The following is a 20,544-nucleotide window of genomic DNA, read 5'->3' as shown; positions in this document are numbered from 1 at the left end:
TGGCAGGAAGGCAGATGACTACAGTACCTCTTGTAGAATATTATTATAAAAGAAGTGTGAATTACCTCCTAGCCTCTCATGCTGTTGAAAAATTTATTTGAATGACATTTTCAAGGTGTTGTTTCTAAGACATTCAGCAATTGCCATTCATCCATGAATGGTTAGTGAGATGAATAACAAAAAGTTGTTTAGGATTCATAGGAGGAAGTGTTAAAAAATAACATTTGGCAAAAAACCACTGGTAGATTCTCTTGTATATCTAAACTGCACTAGTGTTATCTAAGTGGTTTGAGGTAATCCAGTAATTGTGAAAAAGATTATTTGAGACACAGAAGTGGCAAAATAATTTCCATTTGTATGTGGGCTGTAAGGGTTATCTGACTTGGGCAAATGCAATATGATACTATGGCAGTGTGGCTTTGAGGGAAATAAACAAGCCCTCCTTGCTGGCCATTATTTAAGCAGGTAAAATATAGCAGCATTGCCTCTGAGTTAACTCATCCTTTCAGCAAGCAAATGTCAGAATTCAAACATGGTGAAGAGAGAGGAGGGAAAGGAGAGTGAATCTTAGAGAACTTCATCTCTGAGTGGAAACCTTGAGAATAATTGACCTGCAAGGAGACATATATACTTTTATATACTGGGTGGTTGCATGTAGGCATTAGGAAAAATTCACAATAGATTTATTTCTGAAAATATTACAAAGAGGTTGGTGTGCCTCAAGAAATCGAAACACTTCATCAGAATCTGAAGAAGATCTATGTAATGCTCTCATACATACATGCTTATGGTGAATACAACAATGTATGTTATTTTGCAAGTGCGTGACACTTTAAAATTGCATATATCTTAGGGTGAAAATGGTAGGAATTTTGTATATACAAGACATACTATGTATCTGTGTATGGATGTTATTAAAGTACATTAGTAAGGTACATAATTAAAGTGCATTATTTAACTTGTAATGAATTTTTAAATTTTGTACTGATTAGCACTTTATAGCTGGAATGTAACAAAAGCTGAATAGAATAATCAGAGGCTATTTCCAGCAAAAAATAAATACTTATCTTTGGCTAGAACCTTCTTTTTCATAATTGTTGTTTAAATCTGTTTTTTTCATCAAAACTTAAACTTCAGTAGTTTCAAATTTTACCATTATGAGTTTTATTCTCCCATTTTATCCTCCTCCCTGTGATTTTCCCTTTTTTATGTCAGCAGTTGACAAAAAAAAAAAAAAAAAGTGATATCAGAGACTTTCCTCATCTTTGGGGATCAGTCTTTTCTCACAGGCAAAAAGTGAGCGTACAAGAGAGCTTAGCCTCAAGTTGTGTCAGGGAAAGTTCAGGCTGGACACAGGAGGAATTTCTTCACGGAGAGGGTTGTTAAACATTGGAATGGATTGCCCAGGGAGGTATTGGAGTTACTGTCCCTGGAAGTGTTCATGAAACAACTGGACGTGGCACTTAGTGCCATGACCTAGTTGACATGGTGGTGTTCAGTCAAAGGTTGGACTCCATGATGTCAGAAGGTTTTTCCAACCGAAATGATCCTGTAATTCTGTAAAAAGAGTTTAAGAAAGAATGAAGAGCTGAAAATAGAAAATGCTGGAAAGCTGCATATCTTCTCTTTGAAATATAGACCTTGTATGTTACGTATTTAGCCTGTGCCAGCTAAGATACATACATCCTACACAAAAATCATTAGCAATGCTGAGCTTCCACCTTATAGGTCAGATTCCCAAAACTTAGATTTGTACCAAAGCAGTCAGTAAAGCAAATATTTTTCAGTTCCTTACAAGGAGGTCTATTTCCTTATGCTAAAGGAATAGATTCCTAGGGAAGCGCTTAGAGCGCTTAATAAAGAAGCCTTTTTCAACCTATCTACTTCTGTAATATCTGTTTACAGAGTATGCTTTGACTCATATGTTCTCCATCTGCTCTGTTATGTCTATCTGTATGCTTTTGCCTCGCACGCGCCTGCTCAAGATGCAAGGTAAGTTGCCCATCTCTTACAGAGGAGTAAGCAGAGAGCATAAATAGTTTATGCCATATTAATAGCAAGAATTTGCACTCATGAGATGCAGTGCATTGTCTCTAGTGACTTCTGCACTTTACCTATCCTCCTTATGTTCCCTGAGCTCTGGATGCTTGGTTGGTTTGGTTTTTGCCACTGCTTGCTTTTCTTTTTTCCTGTCCTTACAAAACTGGTGAAATACTGCCTTTCACAGTATTAAAAATATCAATGATGTGGTTCATTCCATTTCTCCCACTGCACATTTTAAACTACAACATCCTTAAACAAGAAAGCTTTTTCTCCAACCTCCATGAGCAATCCTCCCTGGAGGACATCATAGCTGCACTGTGTCTCTAGAATGTCTGCCTGTTGCTCTGGCTATGAATGAAGCAGTAGCTTGTCTTGTGTGTAATACTGGAATAGGCCATAAATAAGAAAGATAGGACAGGGAATTTCTTCCCTATCAAAAGTCAGACGGATCTTTCGCTGATGAAAACCTTGTTAACACTCATCTTGACACAAGTGGAGAGACAATGGAGGAGCAGAGCAACATCCAGGCAATGTGAGGTTTGAAGCAGAAAGGGAAAAAATGGATTTTATAGAGAAAGGAGGTAAAAGGTAGGAGGAGAAAGAACACTTCAGCTGGTGGTGGCTCATCCCAAATGAAGTCAGAGCTGGAGGTTTCCTTGCTCTCAATATAACCAAGGCATGAAAATGATTGTTGAAGTGATTTAGGAGTCCTTAGAGGGCAGAAAGCATGGTATCATATACTGAAGACTGTTGCCATATTACAATTAATCTAATTTTTGTTTTCCCGCTTTCAGTTTGAAGGACTATTAAATACATCTGGAATTGATAAATGGATGAATAGACTGCCATTTACAAATCCTCACCCAAAATGAAAGAATGTGGCTTCCTGTTTATTGGGAGATTATTACTGTCCCAACATAAGCAGCAGCGTTAGCAATGAGTCCAACAAAATTAAGGAGCTTTCTGAATGCTTTGACAAATAGAGTGCTAATGACCTTGATGAAAAATGACTTTTAGCAAGATCTTCCAGATATTTTCTCCAATTTCAACTATATTTCAGTCCTGCTAGATGCATTTATTCTTCTCAAAGGAATGCTAGTAGGTATCGGGACATTTTTTCAACATCGCTGGTCAGTTACTTTACCACCAGAGTTGGTCACATATTAAATTCAGACAAAGGTATGGTTCACAGAGACAGAAAGCCTATTGCTTCATGGACACTGGGGCTGGAAAAGTCGTGCCAAGGGGATCACAGCAGGGCACCAACATTGCTGCCTCCCTACTTTTCTAAGAGAACCTTGTGTTGGGGACCTCAGCAGCAGCACCAAGATTCCATTACCATTAGTGTTAGGGCTCAGAGAGTCAGAAAGCCTACAGCTCCAGGGACACAGGAACTGCAAAAGTCATGCCAAGGGGATGACTGCAGAGCACCAACATTGCTGTCTTCAAAGCTTTCTAGTCTGGGCCACGCATGGTGATGCGTGGCAGCCTTAGCACCAAGGTACCATTATTGTTAGGATTATGGTTAGAGTTCAGAGACCCTGTACAGCTCAGGGGACACCGGTACTGGTAAAGTCATGCCAAGGGGATCATGGCAGGGCACCAACATTGCTGCCTTCCCACCTTTCTAATCTGGAACCCCATGGTGATGGGATGGGAAAGCTGTATGAAGAATAGCTGAGGTCACTCAGTCTGTTCAGCCTGGAGAGGAGGAGACCGAGGGGAGACCTCATTGCAGTTACAGCTTCCTCATGAGAGGAAGAGGAGGGGCAGGCACTGATCTCTTCTCTCTGGTGACCAGTGATCGAACCTGAGGGAATGGCTGAAGTTGTGTCAGGGGAGGTTTAGTTTAATTGCTAGGAAAATGTTCTTCACCCAGAGGGTGGTTGGGTACTGGAACAAGCTTCCAAGGGAAGTGGTCACAAGCACCAAGCCTGACAGAGTTCATGCTCTCAGGCATATGGTGTGATTCCTGAGGTTGTCCTGTGAAGGGACAGGAGTTAGACTTCAGTGATCCTTGTGTGTCCCAACTCAGGATATTCTGTGATTCTGTACTTTTTAATGAAAAATGGCATTTCTGATTGACTCAAATAAATGCTTCAATATTTTATTTTTAAGGGGAAAAACTGGAGTAATTTTTTTCTTTAAAGATAAAAAAAGGAAAAGGCTAAATCTGCATTGCTTTCATTTCTCAAAAATAAATGATTTTTTTATTAACTCTTCCACCACAAAAGCAGCTGAAAACAGTTGATATAATACCATATCTGCAATTCTCAACTCTCAGAAAAAGATTTACTGTCTAGAAGGGCTATTGACCTCTCTCAGATGCAGAGTGAGAAGGCCTTTCCACTTTTTGGCCAAAACTGTCATCTGTCAGGTACCCTGGGGGAGGTACAGTAGAGATCTCCTTCAGTCCTGCTTGGGTGAAGGAAGCAGTTGCAGTGATATGCTCTCTGGTCACCAGTACCCTGGGTGGGCAGGAGGATGTGGCATGAGAGCCCTCATGCCACACCACCAGCTGATGCTGCCCAGCACAGAGGGAGAACCTTCTGCCTGGGGAAGGAGCTCGTGTCTCAGCTACCAGTAGGGGAGAAGGATCAGTGGAGAAGGTTTCCTGAAGGATCAAGGAGCAGGTCTTAATGCTGCCACTTACATACTGTATGTCAATAGTTTATAGTGTTTGTGACTTGGTTCTCTTCTTAAAACACACACAGTGCTTTCCTGTTTACAGGACTGCTAGAAGCTAGTTGGTGTTTACCAAGTTCCCAGCGGTTGTATGGGAGAGACAGAGGGAATATTTGTTTAGGCAGTGGTTGTGGCACAGAGGTTTATAGTATGTCCATAGCCACCATGAGCTCATCCACTAATGCTGGTAGAGTCATTTCAGCCCCTTGATCCCATCTGAAGACAGACTGGAGGAGGATACCAAAGTACAGTTTCTATTAGCTTCTTTAGACTTCTGATTATTCCTGAGGTGTTGCTGACTTTTCCTGGGAAGGGGAGATTGGAAACATTACAGAAACTCCTTCACAAGTATTATTGTGATGTTCCTACCTTCCTAACCTAGTGCTGCATCCTTCCTGCTTCCCGTGATGTGCCTAACTGAAGGCATGCCATGAATCCTTGAATCTTGACCATATAGTCACTTGGATGCATGTTGCTAAGCCTGGGCTCAAATTCTTGGAACCTGTCTAAAGTTGTCCTGAAGCTGAAGTCCATTGGTATTAAGCCTCCAGTTGCTCTCTGCTTTCAGCAGAAGAAAGGAGTAAGAACAAGAATAAATTTCACGGACAATAGCCCAGGTCTTCCTCTGGCCTTTTTGTGTTCCCTCTAGCATGTTTACATTGACATTTAGAGAGGCATTTAATAAAAAGTTTTGAAATAACCTGCTTTGATTGGGTGCCTAAACTATTGGATTTTATCCACATGATTTTCTTCTCCTGATGCCATGAATGTTAGAGGTTAGCAAACTGAAGCCCTTAAGTAACTGTGGACTTGCCACCAGTATTGTTCTAACTTTGACCTATTGACAAGGGGGTGTTGAAGTGGGCCGAGCCCAGTCGAAGGCATCACCAAGCTACATTCCAGTACAAAATCCATCACTGTTTGCCTTTTGCCTTGGTTTAGACAAGATGCTTTTTCTTTCTTTGTGTGCATTTCTTCACTGATGAAGTGCTTTTATTTTTCTTCCCCACTATCTCAAAGAAATTTTATAAAGGTTAATTGGAATTTTTATAAATCATACTGACAGTCAGAAGTTATTTAATTATTAATAAGACTAATAATATACCACCGTCACAAAGAATTATACTGTGGTAATCTCAGCTGATCCCGTAGTGACTCTGGATTATCAAGGGTCTCTTATTGCACTTCTTGTCACAGTTGGCTAAGAAGTCTGGGGTTTTGGGGTTTTTTTGCTCCTTTGTTTTGCAGTAAAATGATAATTGGTATTGCTGAGATGAGAAAGCAGTGTCATGCACTGGAGAATGTATTGGAGATAGCTGATTAAAGTTTAGGATATATCTAAGGACCACAAGATAATATTGTCTTTTTATAGTAGTTCCTGTGCTTGTGGACATTTCATCAGAGCAGCAAGCTTTTTCCAATGTTTTAGTTTTGTTCAATAGTAAAGAGCATTAAGAAGTTGGTTATAGGGCTAAAGAAGCCTGATCAACAAGGTAGGCCACTAGGTCAAGTAATTAAAATACTAATACTGTTCTACTGCCAGGTACTTTCTGCAGAAGTGCCAATACAAAGTTTAGTAGCCTACTAAGAATGCACTACAGCAGCAGGAAAGCAGAAACAAATGCTGAGTGTGATCTGACGTGGGTGTGCATTATGTACCCTCTCTACCCAGTGCTGCTGCCAGTCAAACAGGCCAGCTTGAATCGCTTAGGTATTCTTGCTGAAAATAAAACTGGCAGAAGACTCTCCCTAGAAACTTACAGAAGTGAATTACACACGTGGGTGCCCCTGAGCAGCAGTGCTTATCTGCTTGCTAGCAGTGGCTCGAAGGCATTCAAGCAAATACAGCCTTATTGCTGCAGGGGGAAAATTCTGTGAGGAAGCCCGTAATGAATAAACCAACAGCGTTAGGTAAGTCTCTATTCCTTTTGGCATACCTTTGCAGTGCTCTTAAGTCAGTCCTCCTTCTCAATCCTGAGAGAGTAGCTGCCATCCTTGTGGTCTCCACTATGGACTCCTCATACCGTGTTGTCTTAGCTTGGTGCAGACCCAAATCTGAGCCAGTGAGTCTTTCAGCAAGCACAGTTGAGGTGGCTGCAGCTCCAGTTGTGGAGACAGGCCCTAACCAGCCCTTCTCAGCTAATCTGCTCTTTTGAAGACATCTCCTCTCACTCAGCTTGCTGTGCCAATGTACCCCACCATACTGGCTCCCACATCTGCACTGCAGCCCAATGCACTTGAGGTGGTTCTTTGGTCTTTCTCTTAAAAACAGGGTTATCCTTTGTCCTTTATCCCAGTGGAAAATACCACTACTATGGAGTTTGAGTGCTCTTAATTAAATGTGCATTTTCCCATTCCCAACAGAAGCCATTCTCCAGTATAAAGTCAATCAGATAGTCTCAGGCAGCTTGGAATCACTCATATCTCTCTTCAGTGACACATTTGTAGTGGTCTTCCTTGTTTGCAAAGGTTTACTCTGCAATTCTTGCACTTGTATTCACTCTGAGTATTTTAGTTGCAACAGAACAATGTTATAGGTAACATTATGAAATACATCTAGTGACTGGCCAGTCCATTCCCACCTCAAAGGCATTTCCATAATCTTCTGCTTTAAACACACATTCACACACAATGGGACCATTAACAAGGAGACAGACATGTAGAACTGGGTATTTTCTGTCATCTCTCTGTTCCTCAATTAAAAACTGGTGACTTAAGGGTCTATTCAGAAAATACTCTGAGAGTGTGAATAAGAGACACTTCAGAAGAGCACAGGGTAGAAATACTGCAGATCAGGTTGGTTCCGCTTTCCTTTTCTGCTCTTACGCCAGAGAACCAAGGGAGTGGTATCAAAGACCATGTACAAAATTCAGCAACTTTTTACAGACCCAGCATTGGCCAGGGAGTGGAGAGGGACAAGAGATACTGAGGACTGACAAGACTGGATATAAAGGCAGTGACCATAACAGCCAGGCAAATAGGGACATAGGGCCATAGAATCACAGGGTTGATGGGGTGAGAAGGCACCTATGGAGATTGTCTTGTCCAACATCCCCCTCAAGCAGAGTCAGCTGTAGCTAGGATAGTGTCCTGTCAGTTTTTTAATACCACCAAGCATGGAGACTCCGCAACCTCTCTGAGCAACCACTTTCAGTGTTTAATCACCTTTACAGTTAAAAAAAGGTGTTTCTTACATTTAAAGAAAAAGTGTCATGAACCACTTGCATGTGTGGGTGACCTCAGTCCCTATACTGGCATCAATCCCACAGCACAGATCAGCTGAAGAATACATAGCAAAACTTTACAGATTGTACAGCTTTATGAACAGGTGCTGCAAAGGAAGTTCTGTCTGGAATCCCTGTGGCAATAGGGGAATATAGATAAAATTTCTAGTACTGGAAAAAATGCATTATGATACTAAAATTATCACCAAAGTAATGAATTACTCAGACCACATTTAACAAGGTCTTGTGAAGGAAACCTAGGGATACTTTGCTTGAACTTCTTTAGACCTCATCTGGAAGGCTGGAGCAGAAGTCCTTGAGGACTTTATTCCATGATAGGAGCTGTGATACTAGGCAGAGTAGGAAGCCCTGCTTTCTCCAGGGTTCTCCAGATTATGAGAGATGAGACCACTCATCCCATTGCAACCCTGCCACGCACGTACTGCTGTCCCAGGAACAACTGACCTTACACATGGTAACAGCTGTTGTTCTACTCCTCTGCTTGCTAGGAAAAATGCTACCATGTGGTAGGAAGAATCACATCTTGTCTCCGTTCTCCTTCCTTTCTCACACTTGAAATAGAAAAGCCATGCAGGTCACTGACAGCTCAGTAAGATTAGCCTGGCTAGGGACAGAGTAAGTGAGGGAAGCAGAGACAGACATATCAACATTAAACTGAACAGAAAAAATCAGACCAGAGTCTGCAAGACAACCCAGAGAAGCCCATAGCTTTAATACTGTGGGTGTCACAGCTCCACTGCAACCTGATCATCTTGGAGCCCTTTGATATTACGTATGTTCAGTATCACTGTTCTGTTATGATGCTTGTGTACTGCCCATCACTGTAATCCTCCAACAGCAAGAGAGAATAGGCTATTTCCCACTGAAAGTTTTTTGGCTTTTTTTTTAATCAAGCTCTGCATTATCTGTGTTAAAGCAAGATTATTTATGTTTGCAGAGTTCAGAGTCTAAAAAGTAACGAAATGTGAAAGATAAACTCTTTACAGCAGTGTTAATGTCAGTTTTATTTGCATCTTCTTTTTTACAGTATTCAGTAAATATGTACAGAAATACGTTTGCAGAGTGTTATATCATTGTCCACATTTTCCAAGAAAAAACAGATAAATAGAAATGTGCTCTATGTAAGGAATGTCGTTGAATTTTGCTCTAAAAGAAAACATCACTTCTTACTTTCTGATATTTGACACAGTAACAGTATAACCTTTAGTTACATGATGTATATTGTCTTCAGCTCTCATCACTTGGCAGGGATGGTTCACAGAAGACATGAATGCCTTAGTTCAGGCATGGGTGAAAGGCAGAATACCTGTCAGTCTCTGAATACGGTCTGTTCCTCTTCCCCCTACCTTCTCTTCAAATGTGTATCTTTTCATGCTTGTCTAAACCACTTTAGCCATGCAGTGTATTTGCATTTTATGAAGAAGTGACGCTATCAGAATTCATACATATTTAAGAACAAGGACAAACACTTTCTTGCATACTATCCTGGTTAACTATACTGAGATCTTTCTTAGTCCAAGCATGTATATACGTGATTTAATGTCCATTTGTAAAAAGCGTGCCACCCTCTTGAGACCCTTGTATTTATCTGCTTTCAATTACATTTAAAGTATTCAGAAAGTCTCCTATACTAATCCCATCCAAGTTGGAAGCCACATAGCTCATGCATGAGACTGTCAAACATGAGTAGTTGCAGATGTCAGTGCACCAGTGGCAGGAATCCAGGAAGATAGATCAAGGCTTAGTCACTGAAAAATACATGCCAGCACATCTCAGATACATAGCATTGTAGCACCTCATGAGGAAAACGTGTCATGACAGGAAATCAATAACCTCTTGCAGGCGATCTGTTTTTGAAATATTCTTGATTAATTATGCCAGGGTGTGTTTGGCAACTTTGCCTGATCCAGCATTAACCTAATGCTTTTTGCATGAAGCACTATTGTTACTAGTCTCATAAGTCAAATCTGATGGTTCAAGTTGTGTTTTAAAGGGTCAGGTTATAGATTTTGTAATGTCTCTGTGTCTGACATTGCTATCTTTCACTGTGGTGTGTAGACTTTTACTATCAATCAAAATTACAATTGTTTTAAGATGAACAATAGCATTTAGAACTAATTGCATTTGAAGCAAAATAATGCTCCAAAATAAAGTATGTCATACAGTGGGTAAAAGAAGTAGGGAATGTCAGTGTGTTTTCATGACAGAAGACCTTCATTCAGGATGTTCCCCAGGCTTGTTTTCTTACGTACCTTCTTCACAGAGGAGAAGAAACTCTAGGAGACCCACAAGGAGGGCTACATATCTGTCTTCCTCTGCCTTCCTGCACAAACTCAGGGCAATGCATGTCCAGCAAAACTGGACAGACAGAGAGTTAGCGGGTGCAGTAGCGAGACTATGCTGATGTTAGTCTGTTACTGCTTTCTGTAATACAAGAACAAAAAAGCTTAGGAGGTTATGTCCTCTAGAGTTATTTGTTAAAGGAGTTTGCATGTACAGTGTAAAGAAATAAAAAAGATAATGACAATGTCTGTGTGATAAATTGTTTGAACCACGTTGCAGATAGTTGCAGTCACCATGTGATAGACCAAAGTTTGACCTTTGGCTACCTCACCTGCACAACACCCAATAAATCCAGCTCCTCAGTAACCACTTCCAAGATTTTGAATTTCCGAATAGCATCAGAGAGCCACCACTTGAAAAAGAAAATGCCAAATAATGGTTTCTTTATTTTCCCAAATGTGGAATTTCTTTCCCCAAATTATACTGGCCCAAAGCCCAGGACAAGCAATATTTAGTCCTGGACCAGGGACAGATTCAGAGTCCAATGTTTTCAGGTAAGAAAGAGCATACTTTGGCTATCATGAAGCCAAAAATGTCCTTCTGTGAAAGCCTTAGTCCTGGGAGATTTCCAGATATTAGAATTTAATACAATTTAATTTATGTACAGATAAACTTTTCGAGTCAGTTAAAGAGATTTAGGAAATGTATTGATACAAATTATTTTCTCCTTTTGAGACCTTAGACTGATGGTATGGAAGGAGTTGCCTTTGGCTTTTTAAGGAGAGGAATACTATTTTCCATATGAGTAATCTTGTTTTAAACCATTGCTAAAATACATCTTCAAGTTCTCTTTAGGGATTTTTATGATAGGAATACATGAGGCTCAATGACTTTACAAGCACTTTTTCAGCATGACCTGTATAAACAGTCAGACATTCATTCATGCAAATTAAATCTTTGTAATACTTGTAAAAGTGTGTGTGTGTGTATGTGTGTGTATAAACATTGATTTTAAGGATAATTTTAAGACACAAGAATATATTTCTTTGCCCAGATAAACCTTTTTGCAGATAGTACTTTGAGAAATCCTAGGGCAGGTGGTTTAACTGGTAAATAAGATGAACAAAATATGTATAAAAATTAGTTTGCATTCATAGCTAAGCTTCGTGAACGAAGATTTGGGAATTTGGGTTACTTTGCATAATGTTGTGATTATTGAGTGCACCTTGCACAGGATTTATGTGTGTGCATTTCCACACTGTTAGTAGCATGTTTTTTCTCAGGATTCCATGGCAAAAATAGACTTGAGGTTGAAAGTAAATTAGGGTTTGCAGGGTTTTCTCAGCTCTGGCTGAGTGCACAGAACCTGGGCTTTGATGATTGTCTTGTATTTTGAAAGTCTCCAAAGGGTCAAGCAGTGCCTGCTGGCAGGAGCTGACTTAGGAGTTTGGGCACAGCACAGAACAGATAGAAAGCCTAGCTAAGGGATCCCAGCAAAAGGATCCCTTATGTGACTTATGGGATAGGTGACTTATGTGATACTGCACTTGGCATGTGTTTAATGATATCTGCATACATAACAAGCACTAAAAGTAGTTATATTGAATTAATTATACAGAATTAAAGAAAATAATCATGTAGCAATGCCATTCCATTTGGCAACATGGCACTGGTTTTGCACAGTTTTGCTATACTGTATGCTCTGTGTCCGGTCCCTACCATCACCTTGTTTCAAGTCCAAGTGGCCAAGATTTTGTATGTCAGCTTAAGGTATTAAGGATAGGAACTGCAATGAAGCAACTTGGAGCAGCAGGAGCTGAGATGAGAGACAAGAGAGCTCAGAAGGAGGCAATTGAAGAAGCCTCCAAAAACAGAGGGGAACCAGGACAGAGAGTCAATCAAGGTAGCAACTGATAGATGCTGAAAGGTCCAAGATGTCTCAGAGCTAAAAACTTGAAGGCTTTCATACCAAGTTTCTGTTATTTCTTTATATATGCTTGCTCATCTTAGGCTGACACCCAGGAATGGAACTGAGGAATATGATGTGGTTCTCCATTCCTCCATAGCTACCCTGTGTGACCTTGAGTGAGGATAGGATATCCTGTTCCTACAGATCAGGGCTACTGTGAGGGTATGTTTAGTAACACTTTGGAGGTGCTGAAGTGCTTTAGTGATTGGCACTGTGGAAATTCTGTAGATAAACACCTATATATAACCTCCTGACACTAATACAGACATAGGGGTGAGATCAGACTGTCACTGCTATTTCAATATATAGTACATACTGATGTGTCAGAAAAAAACGAGAACAAAGCTGTCAACCTCAGATATGCATGGATAAAGTCATACACATCCTCTGAAGTCAGGAATGCCATATCTACTGTGTTTATCTACAGAAAAGAGGAAAAGAGGGGGTAACATTAAAGAGGAAATGTTAATTTTCTTTTCAAAGAACTCTATGCTCTTATATCGATTGAAAATGGTTATCTTTGGCTGATTGTGTTTTGTGGCATTACAGGGTATTGGTCTTTGTTTATATCATACAATACTTCTTCCTCCCTCCAACCTACCATAACAATTAGTGAACTGCCTGTGGCTGCCTTGGAGTACATCCTGTGCATCAGCGTGTCTCATTTAATAGTCATAATTTCTCATTTGTAAGAGGAAAAGTGCTACCAGCACTTTCAGTCTCACAAGGGCTCAGACTCACTCAAGGATTCCGATTTATTATGCACCCAGCTCTGATATCTTCCTGCTCTCTTTGTGTATTAGGCTGCCTTGGTAGAAGGTATCATCCTTCAGATGACACATAAATACTTTCTTGCCAGCTGTTCACTTTTCAGAAGTTTCTCAAGGAGTAGATCATAATTGTACCTCTGTTTTACTAGTTTCTGATCAGGTTCTCCACGTTACTCTGCTAGGAGCACACGGAAAACGGAGCTTTATTAATGCTATTACTCTACAAAAGGCACTGACTACAACAGCAGGGATTTTTAGGCCTATTAGTATTGGTTTCTGAGGTGAACACCCCAGTAATGGTTTTAAAATTAGGGGAATGGGCGTAGGTCAGTTTGCTGGTCGTTTCTGTAACAGCTTTAAACTCAAGGTGCAGCCTAAACGCCTAAGAGGGAAAAAGGAGGTGCAGGCACTTTCATTCATTCTGACATGAAGCAGCTGTTTAACAAGACATAATCTTGTTATGAGTTCAGAAGAAAAAGGTAAGGGTAACATCCTACTGATGAAAACTCAGTTTTATAGAGGAATTAAAAAAGGCAGAAAGCAGAGGTAGCCAGCAGACATAGCGGTTTGCACAGCAGGGTGCAAAGAAGGAGGCCTCTATCAAATTCGTACCAGTGTAAGTCTCAGGCACAGTGGCAGTGTGCTGCAGGGAAGTTTCCCCAGCAGGTGTTGAAGCAGCTGCCCTTGCCAGGGCGGAGGCTTTGACGTGGATGCAGTGTTGGGTGGCAGATGTAGCCCTTCAGGTCCTGGGTTGCACAAGTTCTGTGGATGAAGACCAATCTGCAATCTCATTGTTGCAGGGTGCACCAGCTCTCCCAGGAGGCTCTCAGTGCGTCAGTTAAAATGTTGGTGGATATCAAAACTGCAAGGCCTCCTTTCTTGTCACTGGGCTTTCGCTGGCTCTTAAGAACATGGACTGAATGTCATGCTGAAGGCCTCAGAGGTCCGCAGTATTTCCATTGAACTAAAATGTCCTATACCCTGTAGTTTTTTAACCTGATCAAATTGAGTAACGAGTCACAGTCTGCTGTTGGTTGAAATAAATTATAGTCACAAGTTATGTGATCCCCAAACAGTTTAACCATCCCTGCAGATCTTCTGCGTGACCGGGCATCTAAGATGCCTTTATAGACTGAACTGCTTGTCATAAGTGTAGTTCTGGACAGTCATTGCAGATCAGGAGGGTGACTTGGGAAGACAGCACTACCTGTTTGTGCTAAGGACAGAAGATGCCAATACATAAAGCTGTCAGTTTAGCACATTTTGAAAAGCTTTAAGTTTCCATTTAAAACACAGTTAAGAGAGGGAGAAAAGGCCAAGCAAGGTACTGTTGAAACCAGTGTTAAAAAAAGCAGCACTTACTGTTTGGAAGATAAAATATATAATCAGGCTTTCAAGAATGAGCACTTAATTGCCTTAAGACTATTATAGAACTCATTGTTAATGTACCTAATCTGCATAAAATCTTTTTTTCCAACTAACTGTTGCAGAACACATCTAAAATGGGAAAGCACAGTCCTCCATCAAAGCTCAACTTACCAAGCCACCACTTCAGATGTCTTGCATTATTTATAATGTGATTTTCTGGTCTCAAATGTCATTAGACACATATATACCGTGTAGAAGATGGAACATATTTTAGTAATATCTTTTAAAGAGTTATTAAGGAGCAGAGTTTCTCTCAGGAAGCAGTGACAATGGCTCTAGGAATTAATTCACCTGCGGATCTCAGGGTGGTGGGTTTTTTTTTTTACAGTGTGTGGTAATTCAGCTTCACTCAGAGGTTGCTTCTTTGGAGTCAGTCTCCGGAGTGTCTTGTGGGTCAGATTCTCCATACAGTACCCTTCCTGCACATTTCACCCAGGCTCTGTGCATCGTGCTGGTTTCTCTCTGTTTTCATGCATTGTTACCAGCAGTTGAAGATTTGGCAAGAATGGATTTCTTCACCATTTGTAGGTGATGGATCCTTGGGAAGCAGTGCTATATGGTGGTCACAGAATGGAGAGGAAATTGCAGCTTTCTGTTCTGCCACGACCAGCACTTCCTAGAAAAACGATCTGTCGAAGCTGCCTTTCTGTCAACAGGGATAGGCAGTGACAGGGTCTGAGCAGAGCAATGCTGTGGTCGCGTAATGGGTCACATTATGGCCACACTTCAACTCACAAGGTGGTCTTGGCAGATGGATCCTTCACAGAGGGGTTAAAAACGGGTCTGAGGATCACTGTCTTGGCACTCCAGAGGGAAAAAAGGATTTGTGGCTGGGAGGGCACATTGGCAGGTAACCAGCCACGGGGTTCATTAGCTCATTTTGCTGCTGCCTGGGCAGGGCTGGGGTCTATCCCGAGCCTGTGGTTACCACAGGGAACATGTGCAGCAAGTGTTGCCTTGCCAGGAGTGGAGATGGTGCTCCCTGATGTGGCCACAGCATTGCTCAGCATGCAGATTTCACAGAATACTGTTGAGTTGGAAGGGACCCACAAGGATCATCAAGTCAAGCTCTTAAATGAACGGACCGTACAGAGGTCAAGCCCACAACCTCAGTGTTATTAGCACCAGGCTGTAGCCAACTGAGTTAGTGTCAGCACAGTCATACAGGCAAAAGTGTCTCATGAGAGCAGCTGATCTCAGTGGGAGCAGAGTAAGATATCCAGGTAAAAATGCAACTTTGCTTGTAAATACTTAGCCCATAATAAAGGTGTCTTATCAATAGAGCATTGATTAGTAATGCTATTAGTATTAGAGGATTTGAAATTTTAGGCCTCCTGCAGCTTTCCCACCTCTGATGGATTCCACTGCAAGCACATTTCACCCCTGCTCCTCTTCACTGTGCATCAGTCTAGAATTTTAATTGGCACTGTTGGACAGAAGGTATCCCCGCCTACAAATTTTCATGGTTTTTAAATCAGGGTTTTCAGAGGTTCTGAAATGTAGAAAAGGGAAATTTTATCTTGTTTGTAATTTGGTAAAGGATCTGAAACTGCTTTTTAGAGTGACACTTTCCCTAGAACATTTTAAACCAAGGTTCATACTCTGTATTTGTAAAACTGCAGTGTTTGCACATAGCACCGACATTCGCTCTAACAAACTGAGATTGAAGACACATATGTGATTTTCTCCTTACTCTTTTAATGGCACTGTATTTTTAACAGGATTTTGTGTACAAACTCTCTACTGATACAGTTCATTATCCTCTTTTCCTCCATCCCTTACCTCTAGAAAAGAACAGAAGTCAGAATTTAGGAAAATAATAACCTATTTTATTATACAACCACAGAAACTGGGAAGAGGGAAAGGAGAAGACTATTCTAGATTGAGGGTTGATTGCTAAAATTATTTTAACTACTTTTTAATTGGCAAGCTGTTGAGTTGTTATCATCAATGAAGAACTCATTAGCAAGTAGTATCTAAAGTGGTAAACATTTCTTTTGAGAAATGGAGTTCACAAAGTCTGTAACCATCATCCATATAGTGAAGAATTAAGACTAAGTGACTGGATCACACAAGGATTATCAAGCCTCCATCTGCCCTGCTTTGGGGCTCTGCAGAGTGAGGTACTGATCTCTGTCTGGGGACCTTTTCCATACAGATGCAAGACAGGTGAATCTCCAGAGCTTGCTTTGCTGTCAGTCCCTGTTAATGGACTCTGAAGGTCCTCCTCTGTTTATAGACCTCTCATCTAATAGTGGCCACCTTTATAGCAGACCACATATAAAACATCTTTGCGTTCCCTTGATGCTGATTTATGCTGTTTATAGGGATGGGGGTGGAACAAGTTGTTAAAAGACGAAATTGAAAGCTCCCCTAACTGCTGTATTATCCACCTGACATTCTCCAAATGCTACTCATTAATTACTAATGCCTCAAAAATCAGAGCAGTTATCCAATTCAAATTATTTTGCATCTCTCAGCGAGAGCATTTCCATTGTCTTATAATTTCCCATTCAAACAGTTGTTCTCTGCAGTTGTTAAAGGCTCAGACTCCATTCTGTTTCCTCTCATTTGAACCTGTTATCCATGCAAGGGTATTTCTGCTCCGTGCCTGTCCTGTCTTCACATTGGTGAAAGTTAGTGTGGGTTTACATTGTAATTATTACAGACTTACCAATCTGCCCCTCCAGCTTCCCACAGAACTACATGTGTGCATCTGATGGCAGAATGTGGCCAGTTTATGCCATAACTTTCTTTTTCAGTCGGTGATCAAGTACTGAGGGAAGGATTGAACCTGGTTTAGGGCCTAGTCTACCCTTGCAATCCTTATACCTGCAGACCTTTCTGTGGTCTGAGCAGGACAGTTCACAGTCACAGTCATACCAAGCCCCAGAGCCAAGCTCTCAACAGAAGTAATTCCCTTAAGACACCAGCAATAACTTGGCCCCATGGTGGCAAGGCAGGCTATGTTTCTGGAATCACCAACAATGCTGGTCCTACGTGAGCTGTATATTCAGGAATGATGGGGCTTATTTCTTGGCACATTTGTTCTTCACTTATGTATATTTTCATGCCTGCCAGAACTCTGAAATGTAGACATGGAGTGTTGGGGGCAGGCTGGATGCAGTTTTTCATGCTGCTGACATTAATTGGGTGAACAGGCCTTCTCAGAAGGGGCAGCGTAGGAAATGTGTATGGGAAAATGACAAAATAAGGAGTTTCACAGCTAAATAAAGACAGGCAGCTGAAAATGGTTTTTATGGGTTTGGCTTTCGTATGTTTCATTTGGGAATCTAAATTATTTTGCACAACAAGTACCAAATTAAAATTCACAACACCTTTCTGAAGATAATTGGTCCTGTCTTGCAGGTAGAGGAACAGAGGTACTGAGGCTATCACTTGAAAATGCATCACCTGTTTTCAAGTCCCCAGATTGAGATGCACTTAAACCTAATTCTCAGAAGCATTAAACACCTCCATTTATATTCATTCATTTGGCATTGTTTGTATTTGGTATCTGGAAATCAGATGCATTGTCTCCTAACTTTAGTGGTCAAAATAACTGAAGTGACATGGCAAAGATCACAGACAACTGTAAGGCCAGAGTGGGATTGGGATCCATGTCCCCTTGTGCCGCATCCCTTTTTCACTCACTATCTGTCTTGGATTCCCGGACAAAAGGAAAAGCACATTCTGCTTACTCAGTTTTCCTCTGCTCTCTCGAACAATTGGACATTTTAGAGATGATATTGTTTGGGTTATTGATCAGCTTTATAGAGTCATTTTACCTTGTCCTTCTAACCATAAAGAATTGTCTCCAGACTTCTGTGATTAAGTTTCTTATTATAGAATTGAGATGAAAATACAGTGAGAACCATTTGTATCACCTGTTTTCCCCCAATGTTTTGGTTTTTTTCCAGCACACAACAGTTTTGCCCTTTGTATTAATCGAGATGAGAACAACACATCATCAGTATCCCAGCAGGAGCTGTGGACTGGCTGCAGTGTGCACCTTCGCTGTTGGCTATATTTTATGGTAAGGGCTGTACATGCTGTGTTTTCACATTGTATTGGGGGTTTTGTACTGCTAAATTTGGGCACATATTTCATTATGGATATAATCACTAACAGATTCACGCTGCGTGCCTCGTTTGGTCCAAGACCTGGGCTTTGTCTGGTTTCCCCAGATGCTTATATTTTTAGAAAGTATATGCCAAACCTCACACAACAGGAATTTGTTGAACAATCCCATGTAAGCAGTGGTCTTTCCAAGGGTACATTTTTCAACCTTTTTTCGGGCTAAATGTTTTTCTTGGACCTTAGTTTTATTGCTTAGGGTTTTTGTTCTATCACATAAAATTGAGAATAGGCAAATGATTTCCTGCATCAGTATTTAAGCATCAACAGAAAAGATAGAACACCCTTTTTTCTTTACTAGTTCATAAATTCTTTCTGTAAAATTGATTACAGAATAAGTCAGTAATCCAAACACTCTAAAATTTGTTTTAAGAAAAGAAAATATTTGTGAAAAATTAAACTAAAACAGAAATTATCTTTCTTATACAACAGTAAATTAAGTCTTTTGGCACTTTCTAATCAAGCATCTGTCTTGCATGACAGAGTTAATATACTTTGGTGATCCTAGCATTTTATTTTTCACTAAACCTTTGTTTTATTTACATTGCTCCTTTGATATGATCCATCCTTTATCCTTTCTGCAAATATTCATGACCCCATTTACTTCTCATGTTCTTTCTTCTCACCTCATAACAGCCCTCTCAGCTAAGAAGATATTTTCCAAAATTTCCACCAATCAAGTGAGATAAAACTAATGTGAAAGGAACATGGGCTCAAGGCAGTACTGTCATAGTGCTTCAACTATGCACTTTGTCCCTTCAGTCCAGAGAGAGAGAGAGATCATTATTCATAGACATCCATGCACACCGAGTGATCATAAAATGCTAGTAATCCAGCTGAAGTGGGATGTCATGTCTCAGGACAACAGTCACATTCTACCATTTGCTTTTACAAACTTACATACCCTTCTTAAAAAAGAATAATATTTGTAATTGGAAGATAAGGGCAGCCTCATGCAAAAAGGCACATTATTATTCCTGCAGGAAAAAGTTATTACGTGTTTAACCCATACATAGTAATGTTTAGCTGTGTTATTTCTCGACCTTCCTCTGATGGTGCCTGGAGACAGGTTGGCAGAGTTACTGTACCTGTGATCTGATCTCCTATGGCAACTCCTTTTAGATGATTTCTCAAAATCATCTAAATAGACACATGAAATAGTATTTAATAAGAATATAAAATTGAAACAATCCAGCTCTACAAGTGAAATAAAACCAGAGCTGTCTTAAAATCTTTTAAGAATCTGTTACAGTATCAGTGTGGTACTCATATAGCTTGATCCTGCCTACTACAGTGTATCTGCATCCTGCAGCTACAAGGTAAAAGGAAATTGTAGGACTAGTAAAGCAGGAGAAGATGATTCTGCATTCAGAAATAAACTACTACGCAGATACCCAATCACAGCCTGTGATCCTTTGCTTTTGCTGTTTATTGGTTTTGCTTACACAAGTATTATTTTCAAAATAAATAGGGCTACTTTCAAGTAATTCATCTTTTTCCAAGTTGTGATTTCTCTATAAATGGCCTGAGACAATTGCTTATTCAGCCTAAAGGTTATCCTGCTAAATTCTTCACTTACAACACATTTCTCCTTCTACTGTTAAGAAAGGAGGTCTTTGGGGGAGAGAGAAGGCAGACACAAGCTACACTGTGCCATCATTTGCAAGTTCTGTGTGAATTCAGCCTGCAGGTGCAGAAGACTCTATCTTCTATCTGCAAACCAAACCTTGGCTTGATTATATGAATATGTTATATCACATTCACAGGTCGGAAAAATCTACCAGAAAGTATGAAGAGTAAGGGAGTTTTTATCCCTCTCACTCAGAGTGTGCCTACCTTTCACAGCTGTGGTTGACTGTCTTTCTGCTGCCAAGTGACCAGATTGAAGTAGAGACCTTAATCACTCAGAGGGCTTGGAATTGCTTAATTCAGATTTGCTTCCCTTGTTGGCAGAACCCTCAAGGTTAGCACAAGGGTATTAAAA

General features: G+C 40.5%; 1 protein-coding gene across 2 annotated transcripts in view; it reads left to right on the top strand.

The window, feature by feature from the left end:
* The window catches only part of AIG1 (androgen induced 1), a 122,315-nt gene that overhangs the window by 90,540 nt on the left and 11,231 nt on the right, over window positions 1-20,544 (top strand). For both annotated transcript variants that reach the window (XM_032683272.1, XM_032683273.1), the window contains exon 4: window positions 18,344-18,459. In XM_032683272.1, the coding sequence (XP_032539163.1) occupies window positions 18,344-18,459 (116 nt within the window). The remainder of the gene's footprint in view (window positions 1-18,343; window positions 18,460-20,544) is intronic.

Source organism: Chiroxiphia lanceolata, chromosome 3, assembly GCF_009829145.1.
Source record: "Chiroxiphia lanceolata isolate bChiLan1 chromosome 3, bChiLan1.pri, whole genome shotgun sequence".
NCBI classification, from domain to species: Eukaryota; Metazoa; Chordata; class Aves; order Passeriformes; family Pipridae; genus Chiroxiphia; species Chiroxiphia lanceolata.
Note: the sequence above shows the minus strand (reverse complement) of the source record. Positions and strands in the feature narration are given on the sequence as shown.